Source organism: Alosa alosa, chromosome 7 (assembly GCF_017589495.1).
Source record: "Alosa alosa isolate M-15738 ecotype Scorff River chromosome 7, AALO_Geno_1.1, whole genome shotgun sequence".
NCBI lineage: Eukaryota > Metazoa > Chordata > Actinopteri > Clupeiformes > Clupeidae > Alosa > Alosa alosa.
Genome location: NC_063195.1, coordinates 32527741 through 32552437, shown reverse-complemented (window position 1 = coordinate 32552437; position 24697 = coordinate 32527741). Strand labels below are relative to the sequence as shown.

At 41.4% G+C, this 24697-nt stretch overlaps 1 protein-coding gene across 1 annotated transcript in view; it reads right to left on the bottom strand.

Annotated features, from left to right (window-relative positions):
• Nucleotides 1-24697, bottom strand: part of rbm20 (RNA binding motif protein 20) — a 46251-nt gene extending 21554 nt beyond the window's left edge. The window contains 1 exon segment of the mRNA XM_048248919.1: nt 24265-24697. Within this exon segment, the coding sequence (XP_048104876.1) occupies nt 24265-24359 (95 nt within the window). The 5' untranslated portion in view covers nt 24360-24697.

Here is a 24697-nt window from a genome sequence, read left to right as displayed (position 1 = left end):
ACAGCGCCTACAACTTTCTCTTTCAGCATTTTGATGTACTTATGTACCTTCCAGCTTTGCACCATCTGTAAAGCACAAATGTAACTGTTCTCTGTGTATTTAGGAAAAAGTTAAATTTATTGTTATAGTTCATTATACTGTATATTACTGTTCTTCCAGTTTGTTTACAGTTATAGTTATTTAAAACAATAGAGTATGAGAATAATACACAAGGTGGACACAATCAAACCGCTTTTTTTCCGCATTTCAAGAAGTTGTTGAATTTGACCATCAGCACATGACTCATGCCAGTTAGATGGCAGGTAATTTAGGCTAAACTAGGTAAGATAGGGCACAGGATAGACTGTGTTACCTTGCCAAATTTTGGAACTGGCTCAAGAGGCATATTAGGATCGAAGTCATAGTTATGTATTGGAATTACCACAGAATATTGGTATAACTTTAGTCATTATTATTGAGTATGGATTATTCATTTCTAAAAGTGGGATTACATTTTGTGAAATCAGTCAATTGCCAGATAAGTAAGGGTACATCTATAGTAAAGAAAAAAAAATATATAAACTTGATTATTAATCACCATTAAATTGGCATTTCAGATGAATCAATATCCTATTTCTGTTCATATACATACTCCACCAGCTAAATCTTGTTAGATATGCAAGATGCTGATGGTAATAACGCTACTGAAACACCACTGAAAAAAAGACTGGCAGTAATTATACTACAAGAATGATCTGATTGCATCTTCAAATACATTCCTTGTACAACATACACATTGTATAATATATATCTGTGAATACGTAAACAAATGAACACTTATAGCACTTATTTAACAATTAGTATATAGTGTTTCATAATAAAGTACTGACTGGCATACACTTGGGTAACAACATATTATGTCTCATTACGGAACTAGGTTGAATTGAGATACAGCAGATAAGGTAATCGGTTGGGACTGCTCTGCAAATAGTAAACCAGACGATAAATATTTATTCAAAAGTTGGAAGAGCCAACCATTCTTGCCAATAAACTGAGATGTTAATTATAGAATGCAGTTTTATGGTGAACTAAAATAAGCAGCTGCAGTCAGTATACAGCATGTAATATTTACGAATATTTATTTATGAATTAACATTTACAAAAACATATATAAATGCAACTTTTAAAAGTTGTATTTATAAATTGCACTACTTTGGAGAACGTAATTAATAATCAATCACTACCTCATCAATCAGACAAAGTGTAATTCGATGTAAAATGATAATACAGCCGTGGCCCACTGGTTAGCACTCTGGACTTGTAACCGGAGGGTTGCCGGTTCGAAATCCGACCAGTGGGCCGCGGCTGAAGTGCCATTGAGCAAGGCACCTCCGTTGTAGCAGGCAGCTCACTGCGCCGGGCTGTTTGTGTTTCACTAATTAACCGATTGGGTTAAATGCAGAGAGTCAGAGACCAAATTTCCCTCACGGGATCAAAAAGTATATATACTATAGTCCTACTATACTATACTATAACTATAGTGTAGGATACAAAAAAATACACTATCAGATTGCAGGGCAAACATGTTTCTCATTTTAAATGGTTTAATTTTGTGTATGTAAACGATTTGCACCAGTGAAACCATCCAGCTACGCTTGCGCCAGCGCCACAGGCGTGCGTCTTCATCCATCAGCGGCACCCTTACACACGAGAGACCATTCATAATATCCATGTTTGCATTCGCCGGGAAAAAGCAATTTGTCTGCCACATCATCGGCATTCTGGTGGTGGCATATCCGCGTGACAAAATGCTGCACGCCTCAAAATCCCCCATTTGTTCTGTGTGCGTTTCACTTAGAGAGTGAGTGTTGACTAAATTACAAATGGGCAGAGGGTCGACTGCTGTAACGCGTGGACGAACTTCCCCAGCAGACACTCGCCTACTACATCACTAGAGTGCTTACGGGGAATCAGTAGTGGTTTGCCTGTAAGGACTTCACATGTTGCGACTCGCGCATGGAGATTCCAATCTGTTGGAAAGTTCATGCGTAAACACATGCACTAAAACTCGTTTGCGTAACACTTTAACGTTAGCTTAAACAGAGCAATAGCTTCTGTCTTAAAGAGTTCTGTATGTAACACGAGCTTGCGCTACAGTAGTCACACACACACACACACACTTTACAATTAGCCTCGACGACGTTTAAAGTAAGTACAACTAAATTAAATCTCTACAATAGCACAGGTCTGAGACAGACTGGAACTACTCTGTTGCCAAGAAGATACTGTGTTTGGAACATTTTTTCATGTAGTAGCATCTGTAACGGCTCAGATGTTGGCAAACTCTTTCTCGCCCCTTTCTCGAGCTCCTAACGTGAAACTTAGAGGAAGGTCAAAGACATTTCTTACCCCACCCACAGGCAGTAATTGCTAGTTCCACAGCCTAAACATATAGGAAATAACAAATTGGACCAATGACGACTAGAGACGGGGTTGGTTCAAACATGCGCAATAGCCGATATGTTATGGTCCATAGCAGTCTCGTCTGCAGCAAGCCTACTTGCTTTGGGCATCAGTCTAGCGTGTTAAAACAATCAGCCTCTCACGTGCAGCCGCAATTAATAAAAACAACACACCGACCTGCTGTGGCAAAGGCGCGTCGACCTCAAGGGTCCCCCACTGTCTTGTGTGTGTTTGTGACCCCTGTCCGTAACGGCAAGGCGCAAGGCTTTGAGGAGACCCTTAGTGTCCCCGCTACTGTGCGAATGTACATGTGTGTGCTGAACGTACCGTTCACTGTCTGTCAGATGGACTGGGGCAGGAGCAGCGTGATGAAATGTCACAAATGGTTATCGCTAGCAGGAGCGGGTTAACGAGCGGCAGCGTTTCACAAAACAAGCATCTTTTCATGGGCGAAGTGCCTAGACGTGTTCTAGAATCATGTCTTCACTTACTTGCTGTCTTAAGGCAGCTGGTCTATCCACATTTTATCACGTTCTTTTTAAACTAATTCGGTGCTGTTACAGTAGTTATTTCTGTAAGTCAACGAATAGGCTAGCCTACACGTACAAATTAGCCTACTTGACATTAGTAAAGTTTGTGTACGACCTTTGCTCTTGATATTTAATATATTTATTGGAATTGTCTGTGCCAGAAAATATAACTTAAAAAAATATGCAACACACCCAAAACAAGGAAGAAAAACAATGTGTGCTGATGCACAAAAATGGTAAGGTTCTATTTCTTGACGCCTTTCAACCACGTCATTACTGCCATTCATTTTGTTTTGATAACAACACATATTCCAGGAAGGCCGCACTGTGAATATCAGGTCTATTTTGCTATACATAGTAGCCTACCTGAATGGTAAAACCAACGAATTTTGGAGTGTTTCAAGAGCATTGGGATCAATCAGACTCGCCATGACTTGACTCAAAGTGTTATCTACTGTCTGTATTAAATGCTGCGCAGGCGTCCTTCTTGTTTTTCCACACAAAAGGTGAACACAGGACGAACTGTAGCTGACAAATCGTAAATGTGATATGTTTCTGACATCGTAGTGTCATCCGGTGGCTCGCACCTGCCCGGGCGCTTCAGTAAAACATGTTCTCCTCCGCCGTCTGACCAAACGTAAATAGCCAACCTGGCATGGATTTCACATATTGTATTTAGTACACATTGGCAATTATTAAATTATCTGACATCACTTTACATTAATAGCAAATTGTATGAAAGCGTGACGATGAAGTTCATCCACCACACAGTGTGCTGTGTCACGTGCGGTAGGCTACTCTTAAATCCTTTATGTGTTTTATGTCCTAAATAATAGCCTACGGTGACTCAGTGAGAAGATAGTACAAAAATAAATCAAAGGCGTGTTGTTTGTACATGATTAGGACCGCCAGATGTACGTGTAAGCATTATTAATCAACATAATTGCTGACACAACAAAACAACTTGTTTTGTGTCGTTATTAATAATAAAAAATACTAAATAATCACACTTGGCTAACATATTTGTAGTACGTGTCAGCATTAGGTTACAAACCGACACAATATGTCTTCCTTTTCAAAGTAGTCACCAGTATCACCAGTATCAATGTAAATCAATCAATCGATGTTTTTGAATTTGCCTCCGAGGCATGCTGAACAAATACGAGACTCGATCCCAGTCAGCCCCAGTTTCTACTCATCTGTAACAGTCATTGTCCATGTTAATTGGCTATTTTTGCAGCAACATAAAAATAAGATGTGGTGGGAGAGGGAAGGATGTGTAGCTCGCAAATAAAAACTTAACTGTCAGGAGGGCGAGGGGAGCGGAGCAACTGGAGCCAGATATGTGGTCATACTGCTGGCGAATTCTTAAATCTATAGTTTACATTACCACTCTTGTGCCATACCGTTTCAGTTTCTCAAATGTTCAGCTTATTTGGGCGCAATAAACCATTAAAGAACATTGACCTATGTATGCCAAGAAATAAATTAGCAAAGTATGCGTTTGTTTCTTTTGTGGGGCAGTGAATCTTCGTGGAAAATAAAATATACACTTACCATTGGATACGTATTTATCAATACTCGGTAACAGAAACCGTTGACTTTTTGTTTGTTAGCCTAAAAAAACTAACAAACAAAAACTATCATGTCCACTGACAAGAAAGTTGATTCTTAGTTTGTAAAATTCAGTGCACGTGTTTGTAATGTCCATAATTCCATAATCCCACTTCATTTCTGTTTGTATTATAGTATTAATTGAAATTATTTAATTTTTGTAATTCTACAAAGTACTACAAAGAATGTTTATTGAGAAACACTTTTATTTAGCTCCCACCGAGTTGCTGCACTGCATGGCACACTCTTTCCCCACTAGATGGAGACATTTCGCAAATATGGCCATGTTGAAATCAGTCAAACACTGTTGGTATCAAACCCTCGTGGTGAGTCTTCTCACCATGAGACAACTCCAAATCCCTAAAAAATATTTTGTATTACTTGTTTTGTCTTGTATTACTGAGCTAGATTTGATGTCTCCGTTGTTATGTGTATGATAGCAGATACCAGATAAGATAAGATAAGACTATTAAATCCTACACCTGGGAAATGTACATGTCACAACAGCCAAATAATGCAATAAATAAAAAAGTAAAATAAAATTGTGTACAGGATGTCCAGCACCACTACTGTGAATGGATTTTTAAACAAGGACTCTGACTAACTGAAACCCCCATTTGTCACATTCAAGCTGCATTTGCTTGGAAATAACTCACCAAAGAGCCTGTGCTCTGACATTTGCAATGTAACACTGGTGCAACAGGCCATCTTCGCTTTGGCACCCATAAACTAGCCCTCTTTTACCTAAGAGCACAAGCATCTGATTCCCAGCGAGGTGCCATGTTGACAGATTTACAGTCGTTCCATCTGTTGGCATGCAACTGGGCCCAGAGAACAACCAGCATTTCACAGTCTCGGGCCCATTTTTAGGCACATACATGAACGGAGTCATTTACGGCTGATCTGTTCAGCCCTCACAAGGGCAGAGGTCCCCTGCTGTGCTCCCAACGACTATGTAAGGATCACTAGCACCACCGTTGATCTCCTGCTGCGTATATTGCATTGACGAAATAGTTAGGATTTAGGTCGTATAATCCAACAATGTACTTTAAGAGCAAAGGACAGCAAACAAGCAGCTAGCAATGTGGCCATGCAGTACAGGGTATCTCTGTCAGGGTGTTGGTGGAATTATTTGATGTCAGTCAAGGCGTTTATGAATGCAGGCCGTATAGAATTGCCTTTAGGCCTATGCAATGCAAAAACAAGTTTTAAGCTTTTGGTTTGAATTATTTTCAAAAACAAAGCAGATCTTTTATTGCAGAACTGTCAGGAATAAATCTTTATCGACTGAAATGTTCTGAAGGATCTCTCATTATCTTTTTCTGATGCCAGTGGATGTCTGCCAACAATCCACAAGATGGAGCTACGTTTCTACAGACCCCATGAGGAGTTCAGTTCTAGAGGCACTAACTGGTCTCCGTGGTGAACACCTAGTGTTATCTTAGTGTTATAGTGTTAGTGACTTATTTAATAATAGAATCGTATATGGTGTTTACTACTGTAACTACAAAAAGCCTGTGTTATGTGTGTTTTTTCTTGGCATCATAGATCAATGTCTTGCAGCATAGTTACTTGCTAATAGCAAAAGCAACATTAACCTTTAAGTCTTGCACTTCATCTTTTAGTTGGCATAGTACACTACCACCACTGCTCCACAGAAAACACACACATAAAGACAGGGGCATTCCTCTCATGCACGAAATCACTGAGTCAGCCCAATTGAACTTTTCACAAACTTGGACAGGTTACACTAAAGCTGCAGTGTCATCAGGGTGGCACCAGGAGCTCGTCTTGCCTGCTCCGTCTCCTGGTCGCCACACAGCTGAGGGGCCATCTGATTTATGAGCCCCTGCATCTGACCCAAGCCACAGTTTGGCCCCTAGCGCCCCATCAACACCAGTGCCTGGGTCCCCTGGGAAGGGAGTGTGGGGTGTGAATCAGACCCTATGGCAAGGGCTCAAGAATGCCCCCCTCGAGACATTTTTAAAAGGCACAAATTTATGAAGGGAGTTTGTTTGTGGGGGGTTTATTAAGTGATATGAAGGCAGAGGATGTGTGGTGCGGTGACGAAAAGCATTAGGACACTGCTTATCCTACACAGCTGTGTATTCATGTAAACACACACACACACACGCACACTCTTAGAGATACTTAGTGGTCCACTGCCACTTTCCCACTTACTCAACTACCCAAGCAAACAAACACAAGCGAAACGTTTCACCACCTTCAGGCTCACATTCAAACACAGGCATACAGTCAGCCACTGATATCACATGGTGATCACTGATCTAAGCACTGAGGCGTGACCCGAAGCTGGCAATAAGATACAGATTCAAGAGGATCCGTGCACCCTGCCCTACTGATATGTGCTAGAAAAGTCGCCCTGTGTCCACACGCAAACAGAACATTAGCTGAGTTTGTTAGCATCTCATCTGCACCTCACCAATCAATATGGAGATGTGGTTTTGTTGATGCATGCCGTGCTGACAAGGGCTAAGAAAAGAAACACAATTACCTGAAACCTGCTGACAGTATGTGTCAAACTGAGAGTGAGGGCAAGGGCCAGGTGAGTGGGGGTGAGGTTTTGGCTCCTGGACACAGGAACTCCCTCATCCCCACTCCTCACACACACAGGAAGATGAGCTGCAGGGCTGCACAGTCAAGGAAAGTTACAGGGCAGTGGCAAAAAATAAACAATTCAGGATTACTAGAGGTAGAAGTACTGGCACGAGCCTTTTTTATTTTCAAATGCTGGGCTCCCTCAAAAAGTTTCCTGGCAGAAGCTGTCTTTCCCGTCAGTGTGGGCCAAGCCATCATGATTCACTCTGCGGCTTTTTCAACCTCTCTGCAAAGAATATTTATTGTACTTCCTCGCTGAATAAGATTAACACAACTACGTCGTGTACAGAGGGCTGAGCCATTGGTAATCAAATTATTAAATGAGTGTAACATTTGAAAATCACAAACATGAAATAGGAAATGGGAAGAAAGAGCACATTTCTCCAAGATGTCACTAAAAATACCAGAACCACAACAGAAAAATATGCTTCAAGCACTTATTTAGGATTTTCCTTCTATTGGAATTTATATTTGTGAGCATGGGTATGTGTTTTTGTAAGTGTGTGTGTGTGTGTGAATATGTGCATATATGTTCATAAACCCTTTCTGTGTTACAAATACATACGTAAGTGTGAGTATTCGTGTGTGACGCTATCATGCAATCCCCCAACAGTCACTGTAGCTCCCCACCTTCCCCCACATGCAGCCTCTGTCTCGAGCAAGCGAAGCATTTTACCATCTGTCAGCACAGTCAGCCTGTGAATGCCACTTACACCCTGTCACTGCCCACCACCACTGTCCCTCGTCAGCCAATCTTGGCGCAGCCCAGCAACGCAGCCCTCTCAGCCAGTCAGAGGCTGCTTCCCATCCACCTGCTGTGTCCCCTTTAGCTCAGTCCACACATGGAAAGCTATGCGTATGGGGTGTGAGGTAACAGAGTCACTCTGTTACCCAAACCCCCCCCCCCCCCCCTACACACACACCACCCCACCCGTACACACGCACACTCGCAGTCAAAGATGCTATTGCTTCTTGAAAGTGATATCCTTTTGAGGAATCACTGTATTGCATTCCCTGTGCAAAAAGCAGTTTGGACGTATCATTTAATAAGGGAGAAAAGTACAACTCACAAGTCACATTGTTTCACATCACATTCCGTGTCTCAAATACTAATAAGAAATTATCTAAATGATTCTTGATGGAACATTTTTTGTGATCTTTTTAAACTAGAGAGATTATGGGGATTGCTGCTGTCCAAATAAGAGATTAGAGCCAATTGAATCTACAGAAGCTGATATTAGGTTGTGCGTTTTGAGCACATCGGGCTATTCATCATGAAACCAGCTCAAGGTGCTATAAGGTGGTAGCTGGCAGGATCTTCAACATCCTATTTTGACAAGGGCCCATTTTGCCCTTTTTGAAAATGGTGTATCTGGAGCGGTAGCTCTTCTAATCCAGGCTGTGTAGAGTGCAGAGGATGTGGTTAGAATCTCCCGTGCATCTGTTTGCGCCCTGCTGCTCCAGCTGTTTTAGTCCGGTCTCTTGGTGCACAATTTACTAAGAATCACTAATAGCTGTCAGGATTGTCAACATTCGCTGTAGGTCCGGACGTCAAGCTGAATGGGTTGCTTTTTCGTCTAAACCCCAAAACTAGAGTAAGGCAGATGGACAGGACATGAGTATGGGAAATGGACATGGGAAAATGTTTGAGCAGATATTTAAGCACAAAAAACCCTCCCTAAGATCCTGGCCAAACCGCTTGATTGTGTCTCTCAACAAGCTTTCACATTGACATTTACAAAAAGGAGCCTGGAAAACATATGTTTCCATATGGTCCCAATCTCAAAAGAGGCATCAAGCCAGTTAAATTGCCATTTAGCCAAACGAACAGAAAATCCTGACGACAAGTCAGGGACTTCCGAAACAGCTGCAGGGAAAGTGGATAAGCTGTGAAGGCCAGATTTCCCTCATCAAAGCGGGGGCTCAGCTTGAGTTTGATATGCCCATTGTCAATTTATGTCAAGGGAGGGAAGAGCTGAAACAGCCCAGGAAATTGATTGCTAATGCAAAGAGTGCCGACGTGTCGTGCTGCTCATAGAGTCAGGGGTGTTGTTGAGGGAATTGAAGACTTGTTGAACAGAGCTGTACGGTCAAGTGACGACAAAAAACACTTTTCACCAGCATTATTGCTCTCAACAGTAATAATCGCAGTAGTCGTTAAAAACCCAGTTCTTGCATGGTCACATACTATGATATCACCTCTAGCGTTCATGTGAATATTGTATCTTGCAGATGTGTCACATAATTTTTTCAAGATGTGTACAATCGACACACCAAACGGACGTAGGGTACGTCCGTGGCACGTAGGCATCGTTCAAAGCGAGTATATCCCTAGCCTAAAACACCTGTCTGGGAATGTAGGTCAAAAGTGAATCTCCATGTGCACAAATGGGGGACAAAAATTATTTTATGGTTGAAATGAGTTTAATAGATGTCTACAAGCTCAAATAATACAGGAACAATGAAATCTGAAGTAAAATAAAAAAATGAATTAGTGGGACCATCGTAAAGGTCAGTGTAGAGCATTGCACTAATATACTCCTGCCAGGTATAGGCCTTTTTCTCTCCCTATTTTAGCACATTTCTAAATACACAGGAAATGAAAAAAGTGCCACTTGGTATTATGTTTGATGATTCCTTCCAAAGTAAGGTGTTGTTATAAATAATGCTCTTTTTTGTTCACACTCCCCTCATCGTTATGACGACAGCTGGGTCTGAATCATCTGCCCACCCTACACACAGATTCACACTCACACACATTCACACTCACACACATAACAGGAAGTAACTTGGCAGGCAAGGCTGTGACTGATTATCCAAGAGGGTCCTATTTAGGCCAATTACTTAATGCGGGTCTGCAGCTGGCAGATAGCTCCTCCCTCCCGCCGGGACTATTGATTAGTCTGGAGGCTAATTGAAGGAAGACTCTTAAGTGGTCTGCGGTGAGGTCACCCCACTGGCTCTGTCTAGTGCCACCTGCCCCCTGCTCCCCTCTAAAAACAAAACAGTCCCTGCACCCCAATCACATCACACTCTCCTCTTCTTTCTCCCATCCGGGTTGCTGGAGGCAATTAACATGCCTGGGCACCCAGGCTGTGAGTGACACTCCTCTTTGATAGCAGAGGCCTCAAGGTGATAGCAGCTGCCTGGAATAGCTTCTCCTGCACAGGCTGTGATACGATAAGAGACCCCTGGGGAGTGAGTATGCTCACTGGACAGATACTCCCCTAATTTATCAATCATCTCAATCATTAGCCGCGGATATTTATGGCCTGCTAATGACGCCACAAAGCCAACTGTCTGCTTAAATGTTAACAATACAGATTTAAAAATAAAAAAAGAGGGGACAGACACACATGACTTTGTCGTTTGGGGGCAAAGTGTTTTGGAGAACACGTTTAGAGTAGGGTTTGCCTTCACTTACCTGTCCTTTTTTTTTAAAGTTGATTGTGAAAATTTTAACTATTATTTTTGTTTTGTTTTGTTCTCTGTTCTGTTTATGGCAACGACTGCTGTCTGACCCATCTGGAGATTCTGTTCTGTGTTCCATTCATTTCTGTCTAATGTCAGCAGGAGAGGTGACATGGAACTGTTAGAACACTTAGAGCATACTGACTAGGCTTTCCTTTAGAATTCAATCTCAAAAGTTCATGAATAGTACCATCTTGTTGGATCATTGTAGAAAATAATTTCCTGCCATCATTCCATAACGGCTCTTAAACTATTGACATTGTATAAAAAAACTTTCATAACGTTATAACGTAATAAAAAAATAAAATAAAAAAAACATTATGCACACACTAAGGTCTTACATGACTGAGGTGTGGATATATTAATATAGCACACTGCAGTGTTCAACCTTTAAAGATAGCATCAGAGCACGCCTGTCTTACACAAGCCTCTCCCGCAGAGTTCAGTGCCTGGGATTTAATCAGCTGATGGAGGCCAAAGTGAAAAGAGGTTCATTTGCCTCCTGACGTTACAGTTCTGTTACTTCACCGAACTCATCAAAGTGTGGAGTGGGCTGTCTCTGGATTCTCCTCTGACAGGTCCCCCCCCCCGGGACGGGACTGACCCACATTCTGAAGCTTTGTGTTTTGGAGCCGAGCTGTAAGCCATTCGTTCATGTCTGGTGTTATGCAAGGTGTCTCTGTAGGAGGGGATGACTCATTAAGACCTCCCCCTTACCCCTCCCTCCAGCTCACTCAAGCAAAGTTGTCTTGTGACTCACTGTTTCACTGTGGCAAGTGCCGTTTGGAGGCTGATGCTCTACATTGTGAACGCTATAACAGCTGGGTACAAAACGTTTGCGCCTACCCACTGGGCACTCTCTAACGTCAGAGCACACCTATGCTATTGTTAAGTAACCTTTCAAGTAATATTCAAATCTGACATTTAAATATATGCCTTCAATATAGTTTTCAATTATTTTGCAGTCATATATAGGCCTAACATTTTTTGTTTTTATAAAAGAATTCTATTTTCATTTTTTGCCTACTTTAGAAGCACCTCATTGTTGCTTCTAAAGTATGTCCTTGATATCTGTGATGATAAATGAAACATAGCCAAGAGTCATTAACAACTTGAGAAGTATGTTCCACTGGGGAACCCTATGTTTTGTCTTGTCGGCAAGATAATGTGCCTCTGTTGACAGCAGACACTCAGTGCAAATTAAAGATGTGTCCCTTGGGAGAAATTATGTATGAGAAAAAGAAGACAAAATCTGTGAAGTATATATCCATTAGACACCAAACCGAGTGCTGCTGCACATTGTGGCCTTCAGTAGATGAGTCATTTGATGCGTGCAACACATCTGGTGTGTCTGGATTTTGAAAGGGTCCAGTAGGGAGGATTTTGCACAGTGCTGGTGAAGAAGTCTTGGTCGGCTACTAACAGCATCTTGTGCTGCATAAATGCAAAGTAATCGGTAAGAAAATCGGTCTTTCTGTCTTAGCAGTCCTGAAATGTAAATATTTTCTGGATTCTTTACTCCTCGCTGTATATTTAGTAAACTGAATATCTTTAGTAGGTTGTGGACAAAGCAAGACAATTGAAGATATCATCTTGGGCCCTGGGAAACACTCACATTTCTCACCATTTTGCTGGCCAAACAACTAATTAAAGATAACATTCCACAGATTCACTGAGGGCAGGGCTTATTGCTTTTCCAAAACAGTTCCTACATATACTTGGCAAGAATTAAAAATTAAAGGCACATCCACGATACATTGAATGATTTATTCCTAAATAATCATTGTTCTATCAGTATGATTGCCAAGCATCGAATACCATTCAGCGAAATCATAAAACCAAAGACTGGGACTATCTATTGTAGAATATGGTAAACACACCTGAGGCTTTTCAGCAGAATGTGCAGTATCCTATTGGCCATACATTATATCACAGTAACAGATAATTAATTTAGCTTTTGACATGAAGTCTCTGAGGACAAACGCTACATAAATTCAGCCAATGGCTTTCAAATGTTCTCTTATCATCAAGGATACATTTTATTTCCAGCTGTTTCAGTCCTAGTCGTATGCCCCAGCTGGCCTGCTGACCTTTACAAGTAAACATTTCGTGTAAAGGAATATGACGGAAATCAGATGTGAGATGAGAGGCTTTGGGATGTGCTGACATTCGTGGATTAGAGAATATTATTTTTGTCATTTGGACTGGGCTTATTTATTTAACATGCCACACAGTAGCTACAACCCACAGAGCTCTTGGCACAGATCGAAAGGTGACCTGTTTTCAACTGTCAACAAGTCAACAAAATGTCGGCAGACTTCTCTTACAACACCTCTGCCGATTGGTCCAGAGGTGGTCATGTGGCCCGCTTCAGGAAGGGGGGCACCTGGTGGCGAATATCAAACATGACTGTCCATTAACATTGGTGGCAGGGTCTAAAATTACAAATGGTGAGTTGTAAAGTTATACATTACCCCTCCCCCACCTCTGCCCACCATTGGGTCACCAGCCAGGATTGCCCAGCGGGGGGGTTAGCTGCGCCCAATAAATTATAGCCAAGCACCTGGCACGAGTGAGTCTAAAGGCATCAGACAATATTCACCAGGACCGTCTCTTTCAGATGGGGGGGGGGTCAGACCAGCTGTTTAGCAGTGGTTTCAGGGTAAACAAGGTCATATTCACTGATCAGGTGTCAATCCGCTGGCCAGTATGCCCACAAATCAGAGCCCAGCCGCCATTTTTCTGTCAGACTCAGGTCTGGTGACCAGGTTGGAGCTCCTATGGAAGTGTGAATTTAAGACCCAGTGTCTAAATATGGATTTACATCACTGCATATAAATATGGAAGTAGGTTAAGTACATGACGAGCACGATGATCAGCATCGGAAACTATGGAAACAATTCATGCGAAAACTATTTGTGCGAGTCGTGCAAAAAAGGTAGGTAGGTAGATAGGTAGATAGATAGATAGATAGCAGGGTTGTGCACAATTCGAATTGCAATTCTGCTTCCTGTTTGCTACCTCAATTGAAATGCAAGTGAAATTCAAGAATTGAATTTGAATTTAAGAGCCAGTTTCAATTCAATTCTGGAATTTTGCACAAGCCTGATTGATAGATAGATAGATAGATAGATACTTTATTGATCCCCAAGGGGAAATTCAAGTATATTCCAAAAGTATATTCCAGTTTTCAAGTATATTCCAGGTATTCCAAAAGTGATCGTTTCATTTTTATGAGATTATGGGAACTGAACTAACATGATCATAAATACTATTGGAATATCTCATAATCACCACTCTGATACCTGATCACCTATTATACCATGGTCTAGGTTGAAAAGGGTGTCGTTTAAAAAGTGATATACTACACCTATAAAATTATTATGACGTTGCTTGACAATGCCGCTCAGCTGTGACTTATTAACATTTCACAGCGTTGCGATAAACAGCTAAAAGAACTAATGATTTTAGCTCTAAAACTCATTTAGTATTAAAAATTGATTTCATATTTATTATGACCGCCGCGCAGCGAAGCGGCGGTCATATAGGTTTAGTCAGATTTTTTTATTTTTTTTATTTTTATTTTTCGCATGTCCAAATTTCCATCAAGGATTCCTGAACTTACTGAAAGACCGGGGTAGACAAAACATGGTGGGCATGTAACCCCATATGGAGCATGGAACCATCGTTTTTCGTTTTGATCTGTAGCCCCCCCGCTGGACTGCACCCCCCGAAAGGAGAGTAGGGCAGACACAGTTTTCTGTGAATATCTTGAGAACCGTAGGGCCTAGGATGACCAATTTTTTCCATATGTTTGCCTCCAGGGGTCATGTTAACCCATTCCATGTGTACACATGTGCATAAACAGATACACACGCACACACATACATTCACAGTAATCATACGTATGACACATACTCACACAGTAGACATATGTACGCATGCATGCACATGCACAAACACACATACGCAGGCAAACACACAACCACGCACGCACGCACGCACGCACGCGCACACACGCGCACGCACACACACACACACACACACACACACACACACACACACACACACACACACACACACACACACACATACACACACACATAAACATAAACATGTACACGCACACAATTCAAGAATTTCTCAGAATTATCAACAGGCAAGATGGGGGTGGGGTTGTATAAAATGAATATTACATGTGAAATCTATGAACTAATCATGTTTTGGTACTTGTTGTCTAGCAGATACCAGTGAGAATTGAGTGTGGATAATGCAATTTAGTGAGACAGTTAGAATCATATAGGCCTTTCAGCGTGATTTATTTTTGAAAAAATGTGCTGGACTGGGCGGCGGTCATATTTTGTACCGCTCTGCGGTACATCTAGTTTCTGATAATGGACACCTCGTCGGGCATTATTCTTTACATATAGTCAACGGTACAAAAATGTGTAATCCCTCCACATTCCGCAACTAAATCAAACCTAATCAATAAAACAGGCAATCGAGAAAGCAACACATCCTTTTACAACTGTTTTACAATCTCACATCATGACCCCCCCTCATCATCTCCTCGTCATGACTGGACTATAATGTCATTGCTAGCACGTTAGCCAAACATCCAGCCGAGTGACAGGCCGATTGGTTTGCTGATGGGGGCTGCGGGCACTCTCAGATGATCCTCTCTGCTTTCACTCGTTTTTCTGATGCGGGCTGGAAGAACGCCAAGCACTCTGTCTGCCGCGTGATCTCACGGCCAGCAGAAAGGGATATTTCGCTATCGCCTTACACACGCCGGTTCTGACCAGGTGCTCGTCATTGCAAGTATAGGAGTTTGTCAGCACTAAAGAGCGGCCCAGTCCAATGCTAAATGAACATGCGCCGCCATTTATGAGTCAAGGGGTGACCCACAACATGAACTGTAGCGCTCCTCATTTTTTTTTTACTCATGTTTTCCTCGTGCCACTTATACCACTTAAGTTTTCCTCATTTTTATGAATTAATACATTTTCTTTTTTTTTCTTACAAAGTTTTGCTGACATTTGCTGAGTTCATGTTTTATCATTAAAAATAGAGTTCACCCCTTAGGGTAACACAGTCATAAGTCATATTAAGTTATGACCGGAAGACATATTTGGTTACCACGCTGACCTGTGTAGGCCTACACAGTATTTTATGTCTTAATCTTCATCGTAGGCAAAAGGCTGTTTTGTGCAGTTTAAAGGTCCTTTGACTTAATGGTCCCATGATGACACTGTGTTCTCCACATAATATGTGTACTACCACCACACAGATGCAAGTTATGATTTATCCTGTATCATCCCAGATATCAAATAGATAAAACTTAACACAGTGAAATCCACCATGAACAACCGCACGGCAAGGCGCCTCATTCATACTGTCTTTTATTTTCTCCCTTGTGTCTGATTTTCTAGGGCTGCCCGAAACTCTTTCAGTCCCTCGGGGCGTAACCACATGGAGCAATGCCTTCGTTCAGTACCGTTTTATCTGGCCACATACCACAGCCCTCTGTGGGTAGGCTCCAGCCACTTGTCAAAACACTAGGACTTAGCACATCAGACACTTAGGGGCTTGTGAGACAAGTTGGATCTTTAATAGACAAGTCTTAACCTCAGTGTCCTTTGAAAAGCAGTAAAGGGGGCACGGCAGATACTTGAACGACAGCTTATCCAGACATGCAATTTCTTAATTTGAATGGCGAGTATAACAACAGCTATTCTCTGACATAATCTTCCAGGGCCGTCCATTTCCCCCTTGTACCCCATAGACTGTAGGGGTTTCATATAATCCTAATTAGATGATTATCACCCCATGTTTAGTACCCTTGCTGGGTCTTAATGTCTCCATCATATCCATGAAGCAGCCTCTTACCCCACAACAGAATCGAACCAGCCCAGGGGTGAGGGGCTATACATAGCCGAGCTCCTGTGGTTTCGAACGGCCTGCTAGAGGATAGCCTGAACGCACTGTACGGAATTTGCAGATTTAATTTCCTGAAGATTTCTTGCATTTTTCTGGTCTCTTTCATCCATGTTATTATTGTCATCTCTCCTAGGATGAAACAGATTTAGGCATTCGGAACTGCAGAAAGGATTTATTTCTTTTTTGTTTAACTTTTTTTTTACGACTTCCTGATGCCCATCTGTTTCGGGAGCGTGCGTGTCCCAGTCATAGAAATTCGCATTAACAGTGGGATTATCACTGCTCTCTAACACATGCTCATTATTGGTGGGAGCCTAAGCCACATGCCTGGGAAGCAATATTTCTTTCTCACACACACTCGAACTAGAAGCAGTCACGACGTGCTGGTGGTTTCCCAGCTCTTTTGGACATTCAAACAAATTCATAGGAGGCAAAGTATATGCATAGACATGTGGTAGCTACACATAGTTTTCTGTGGGATACTGTTCAAGGATGTGTTGGCTAATTCCACCTATGATACTTTGGGCATCTATTTGCTCACTGTTGACTGCGCTTCGCAACCAAAAATGTTGCCCAGTGTCACTGGCCTTTGACTCTCCAGTATCACGAACCTAATCTGCCCTTTCCATCTCCTCTGACCACTATTCCATCACGTATACGATCTTGAGAATGTAGATGGACATTCTGCCGCCTACCACAGCAGGGGGCCTACACAAAAACACACGCGACACTGCCACCCTGCAACTGGTTGGAGCATTAGTGGGGCGCATTAGCAGACTGCCTGAGGGACCATCTCTGTGTGGGTTTCAATTTGATTTCCTGTATACCATTGCACCCACCTCCACCTCCTTCCACCCACCTCCAACCACCCTCCACCCGCGCCTCTCCGGCCACCTCTTTCAAACCAGCACCCACCCACAAGTCCTACATACAGATGAAAGCATGATGGATGCCTTTTGGGTGACCACACGTGTCTCAAACACTCCCCAAGTTCAGCTGTTCGCGCGAGGGGGAGAAGGGTGGCATGGACGGCCGGCCGGCCGAAAGCTTTTAGACCCCGAGGGTTTAACCCGCATCAGGGCCCGGGGCCGCGGGAGATTTCCCAGGCCACGGCGCTGCCATGCACAATACGCATTCAGAACATTCCGCGCATTGAAGCATAGAATGGGGGCCGGCTGTGTCACAGACGGCAATACGGACATGTGTCAATTACTGCCACCGAGTTGCTTATAGCCGACCTTTGTGCTTTGTGTGGTTTAGAATAACCTGAGCGGCTTCGATAACATGATACTGCCCGTAGGGTTTATTTGGTACCTGACTATGCATCTCTTTCCGATAAATCAAACTTGAGTGGGATGCATGCAGTATATGGGAGTAGAGCAGTGAGCATTGTGTTGAGTGATACTCCATTTGAAAAGAATAATATCTTCCCCCTCTCTCTCTCTCTCTCTGTAACATACACACACACACACACACCCACACACACACACACACACACACACACACACACACATAAATAATCCAGTGGCAGGATACAGCGTGATAACCTGCCAGTCAGGAGATGTATGGCTTGCACATGGCTAGGGTCATCTTGATTGTCTTAAATACTGGCCCTTTGTGTACCTTGCAAATTTAACAGTCAAATAAAAGGCTAAAATAAATTTATATGAAGCTGGCATAACCAGAATGTAGTCACCTTGCTTGCCAGGTCGCCACAGATGGACAGTTAATGGCTACTTTAATTTTAGAGACTGTTTACTCTGAGCCACTTGCACTGTGCCAGCTTGTCCATGTATATCTAAGTATAAGACTGATGATCGTGTCTGCTATATGCGGCGCCTCTGACCATAACAAATAGTCTAATCCATCTGATATTACACCAAACATGCATTAAGGCGTGCAGCGTCGCCAAAATAAGACCTCGGGAGAGGGCAAGTGTAAAGTTATCATGGCCTGATGACCAAGCTAAAAGATTCCAACTTTGGCTTCCCATGTCTGTGTTTTTATCATCCAGAGATGGAAAGTGGAGCACAAGGCTAAGATTAAACAAAAAATATGAAGGTGAAAAATTAAAAATGTGCAATCTTAGATAATTATGCCAGGCAGTTGTATATTTGTTTGATGACCAGGAAAGCGTCAAAGCTTTACACCTCTTTCATCAAGCTTGAATGGCAGTAAGACAATAGCTTTGCAGAGCTCGAGCCCGAGCAATGTGCTGGCAGCATTTGATGCAGTCGGAGGGGCAGAAAAAAATCAGATGTTTGAGATGTCTTTGAACTTTGAGACGCTTAGTACAGTTTCCAATGAAATCCAGAGTAATCTTCACATCTACCTGACTTGGTATGGCTCCTGTGGGACAGAACGCATATAATTAGTTCCAGATATTTTTCTAGGTTAAAAGAGAATAATAACCTGGCGGCTGGTTCCTGGGTCCTGCTTTGAATCTCACATGGCAGGAGATTAGGCACCTGGGAGGTTGTGGAGTTAACCCAGACAGTAATACTCCTGTGAATTCACCATTGTGATTGACAACACATTGTACAGTAATGCCTGTTCATTTAACCAAATAATCATAACCTGTCTGTGTGGGATAGTACCTCCTGTTTTTTTAAATATCAAGACAATATTAGATTAGATGTGTATTAGATATTAGATAACTATTAGATTAGTATCCCCGGCACATTTTCAGTGGGACCTTATAAATAGTCTATGCGTGGGATCTGCACTTCAGTATCAAGCACGCATCACCTCGCATGGACACGCATGACCTCATGACTCAGTATCATTGAGAAAGAAAGTAAATCATCTGATCCATAAACTCACAACAACCAATGGACAAAACCAATTTAATTTACAAGGAGCAAGGACTGTAGATGGAGTCCCAGAAATAGCACAGCATGTACAGTTCCCTACACCATGGCATCTGCTCATTTGACTTATGAATTTACACAGACATCCAAATGAGCCTGTAAACCCAGTCGAGCAAATAAAGTTAGACTGTGAGAGTGATATTGCTTCTAAGAATGCCACTAGGCATAGAACCCTAGCCCCTACTAGAACAGTTCCATTCTGAGTTCTGTGTACCAGCCACAGACCCGTCAGTCATGTAACACAAAGACCAGCCCAGTTGCTGCAACGTGTCAGCATAGTATTGAGTACATGGTTGATGCCATAACCTTATCACAGTGGCAAGCACATCTTTGGGCAAATATGCCAATCTGTATCAAAGGGGCTTCTGTAAGACTGCAAATAGGGTTGGGTAATAGCCAGGGCCACCTCTAGGTGCATTTAGCTCTTTGTTTATCTGTATACATCAGGTACACGTTGTTGGTGTGCTTCTGGCAGTGAATCTACTGATTTAATGGGTAAGCAACCGGTCCGTTCTGACCCATACTATTCTAGGCTTGTTACATGTACTGTTTTCTGTGAAGTTGTTTACGAAAGCATGAATGTACACAAGAGAACAACTCTCGGGAAAAACAACCAAACAAGGTATGCAAGACTGTCCCCACCAGCGGAGTTAAAAGTGTTTGTCCATGCTGATTTATGTGCAAGCTGCTGTTGGACAACAGCACGCCACAAATCAATCTTGGTGAAAGGGCCCTCACTGCACACCCATTTTCACTCTGTCAAAGAGATGGTGCAGTGCGAGAAGTCACACACAGGCCTGAACACAGACACACTCACACACACCTTCACACACACTTACAGTCAGGTGTGATTATATGGCATTTCTCCTGTTGAGGGGATACACAAGAGGCCAAATGGTACAACCACAAGATCAAAGCATCAGAATGTTGCTTAGCCCCACATAGGCACTCAGCCATTAATTAATTGATAAGTAAAATGTACTTATCTGCACGTCACTGGGAAATGTACTCGTGCTGCCTGGGAAATGTGTTTTAAGTAATGTACATAAAACAATCAAATTGATTAATTTAGTTGTAATAAAGACACTTATGTGACAAAGGACCATTTTGTTATCTGGATCTTTTTAGGATCAGAACCAACATGATTAAGATAAATGATTTGAAAAATCATTTTGAACAATCATTTGAACATGATTTAAAAATATATATATATTTTTAAAAATCATACAAAGCCTTACACAGTTGCAACGTTATCGCAGCGTTACCAAAAATCTGCACACGACAACCAAATAAATAGCGGATCAGGTCTTTGGAAGGTTCACACTATTACAGGATGTCCTTTGTCCATCACCTTAAATGAAATTAAAATCTCAAAATGGTCTGATAGTTCTGATGGGGACCACATTGTAATTGCCACCTACAGTAGTGTAATATAGGATATATGAGGTAATATTATGCTTAATCTTATTCATGCCAAAATTGGGCATAATGTATTTTTAATATTATTAAATCCATTTGATTTTATAAAAATCAAGCGGACACTGGATATACTGTATATATTTTATTACCATGACGCATTTCAAATCTATTCTTTTCATGCAGATCACCAGTATTCCAGAATTTAATGCCAGTTGCATTCTCACGAGTCACTTAAAAGGAAAGGCAGCTCACACAGATAACACAATATTGAAAAATAAAATAAAAAAATGCCGGTGAATGGTGGAAGCTCACTGCTGCAGTATCCTACACTCCAGCATAAAAGCCTTAATGATCGGGCACAGGGGCACCCTGGTTGCCCCGCTGTGCTACCCATTATCTACACATCACTATTATAACACCAACAAGAAGCTCCTTTAAGCTCAGCGATGCACACAAAACCTCCAATCTCCACTTCCCTCCAAGATTACCTTCGTTGCGGCATTTTCTTGCATGGGTTGGGTCAAAGAAGTGGCTTTCCACCGTAATAGTATGAAAGTCAAAGCGAGTATGACCTGCCGAACTGACTTCAGATAGGAACGTTTCGACTGAAATCTGCTGTGCCCTGGACAGTGCCTGAACTATACACCTAACACCCCCCACCCACTCCAACCCCATCACTGAGGGTCACTTTCCCCCTTTTGGGACAAGCTGCCAGGGTGATCTAGAGAGAGCAGCTGGATATGGGCAAGTGAGATGTTGGAGGAAAAGAGAAAGAGATGTGGAGAAAGATGTGGTCCGTGAGTGAGTTTTTGCGTATTAAGTGTGGTGGGGTGTGTGGGAGAGAGAGAAGAAAAATGACCTGAAGAAAACAAACCTCAGTTTTAACACTTAAAATATCCCTGCAATAGTCGGCTAATTCCTTTGACCTCTAGGCTGTTAAAAACAAATCAGTCACAGATGAATGGAGACAGACTGGCACTGTCTCTTGACAGATGAAGGACAGTTTACTCTGCAACTCTTCATAAAAGGCCGACACCTCCACCAATACACACACACACACTAATACAAAATAGATGGAAAAAACCTAGTGGCAGCAAGTCAATGTACGTTACAGTACAATTATTGAAATGTTTTGATTCATTGAAATCTCAAATTGCATTCATTCGCTTTTCAGATGTGATGCAAGCCACATATCTGTGCATTTATACACATGACTGAAGAGTTAAATGAAACAAAACCTTTTGAAAACTCAGTTGCTATATAACATTGCAGACTTTCAGTCCAACATATCCTTCAAACAAACCTGAACCTTGGTTTCAGTGAACACTGACATTTTTGAGGTACAAACTTAAACTGTATATTGGCCCAGCAGTGTGAACTACAAAATGTCCACTACATATATAGTATATGTCTAATAAACTACATATATAAATCTGTATACATATATAGTCTGTATAAATCTGTATACATATATAGTCTGTACATATATTTCCAGATACATTTTGTAACGTCCATGTTGTAAACCTCTGCCATGCTGCCAAATATTTCAAAATTATCAATATTATGCACTGACACTGTTCACCCTTTGTGACAAGTTTTCAAAATAAATTGTCAAACTATTGCCTCTTGAAATCTAGAAGACACAAAATCCTGTTGAGATTCATGTCCAAAAGCCTGACTTCTATGACCTGCAATAATGCCACACTGTGAATTTCGAGAATTAATCTTTACATGAATTTGCTTCGGTTTAACAAATAACCAGAACCAAGACCTGAAAATGTGGACACAGTAAATGCCAAATACATTAGTTCCTGTTAAGTTCAAATTGGTTCTCTACAGTATGTCAATGACAACTGAGTGGAGGTAATGGCAATGAAAGATGTGGAATATATTCAGGCAGGAAAGAACTGAGCCATTTGGTTAATATTTACTGTTACAAGAAAATGTTCACATTTCTGCAATATAGCACTGAATTCAATAAACATAGCACTGAATTCAAGATGGCTGATATGTAAAACCACAGTAATTTACACACTATATCGTCATAGATATTACAGAAGGCTATTTATGTTGTAATTTGGTTTAAAGATGTATTTTGTTTTTTGACTGACAGTACACTAAAAAATATTTAATTAGCAAAATAATTCAGTTACCGGTAATTTGTTATAGACACAATAGTGTTTCAGATGTTCTATGATGTAATCTCAACAGAAGACATTAAGAGCAATACTAAAAAACTATACATATAGGTCATATATTCAAGGATTTGGGATTCAAAGATTGTTGGCATAATTGTACCATATCCATCCATTATATATAACTGTATCCATTATGTTAACATTATGTACAGTATAACCATATCCATTATGTTAACATTATGTATAACCATATCCATTAAGTTAACATTATGTATAGCAATATCCATTAAGTTAACATTATACATAACCACATATCCATTCTGTTAATATTATAACCATATCCATTATGTTAACCTTATGTATAACCATATATTCAGTACCGTTTGTCTAATTTTTACAGTGTTAGATATTTTGCTGACTGTGCAAATATTATATTAATTGAAACTATTTCAATTATAACAATAACAATTTCAAAACATTGTTTCTAATACATTTATGCTGATACACAGCATTATGATGTGATTTCAATATTTCAAATATCGCATTGTTCTGTCAGGGTGTAATTACCTTGTATTTATTCATTCCGAAATTATATTGTGCAGGATATACCAAGTTACAAAAACATACAGTATATCTATAGATTTTTATATCAAGATGAGGAAATGATTTCTTTTCCTGGAAAAACTATTAGTATCTGACACTAAAGTCCATACTAAGTATGGACACGGTTGGAAATAAAAACTATAAAAACAAACAACAGGACCAAATCTTCATACTGTCTGGCACAACTTTGTCTAAAAACTATTTAGTAGGAAAGCAGACGCACGAATCTGTGAGCCAGGACACAGTCACATGTGGACAGCTTCTATCCCACACTGTCAGTCGGGGCCTCAGTGAAATCCAATTCTGGCAGCAACGCTACGCCTACTGTGAAAATCCATTCATCTTTTTTTCTCCTCTCTGGATTTTTGGGAATGTCGTACTTTTTCTTCAGTGAAATAAGCAAGCTTATCCGAAAGGATGCCGCTTCAAATATTTTCACAAATCCCCCCTCAAGTTGGAACCTGCTGCTTAAGTGTGATATACTGTGTATGGACGTCTGCTTATATCCACCCGAAGTTAATTCATTTCTCGCATATATATCCCATAGCGCAAGCATGCCGCGTATGTGCATAAAATTTGTGACGTTTTCCAAGAATTCCAAAGAAGGATTTGCCTTACCTCTGGAAGTGGTCAGCGGAGACTTTTGCTCCCGGGAGTCCTGCATAGCCTTTTCCTGACATGTTTTGATTCTGTCCGTTCCTCAGTTTCTCCATATGGATCTGAAAAGCCCCTTTTTAACCCAGCACTGCTGCTTCACAGCAGAAGAGTCTGTTCCACCTCTTCGGCAGACCACTCCACAAGCCAGCCCTCTCTTCAAAAACAAATAAATAGATTTATATGAAAACCAAATGCAGCTGGTCAGCCACACTACACTAAACCCAGATGGAGACGGGGGAAAAAAGAACCTTAGAAGTTTGTCTTTCTCTTCACTCATTCGTGCTCTCTGTCTCCCTCTCTCTCTGTCTCTCTCTCTCAGTCTGTCTGTCTGTTAAGCCTCCCCCGTAAAGGCCACGCGCTCACAGGCTAAACTCAGAGGCAGCTCCTGGCCTAT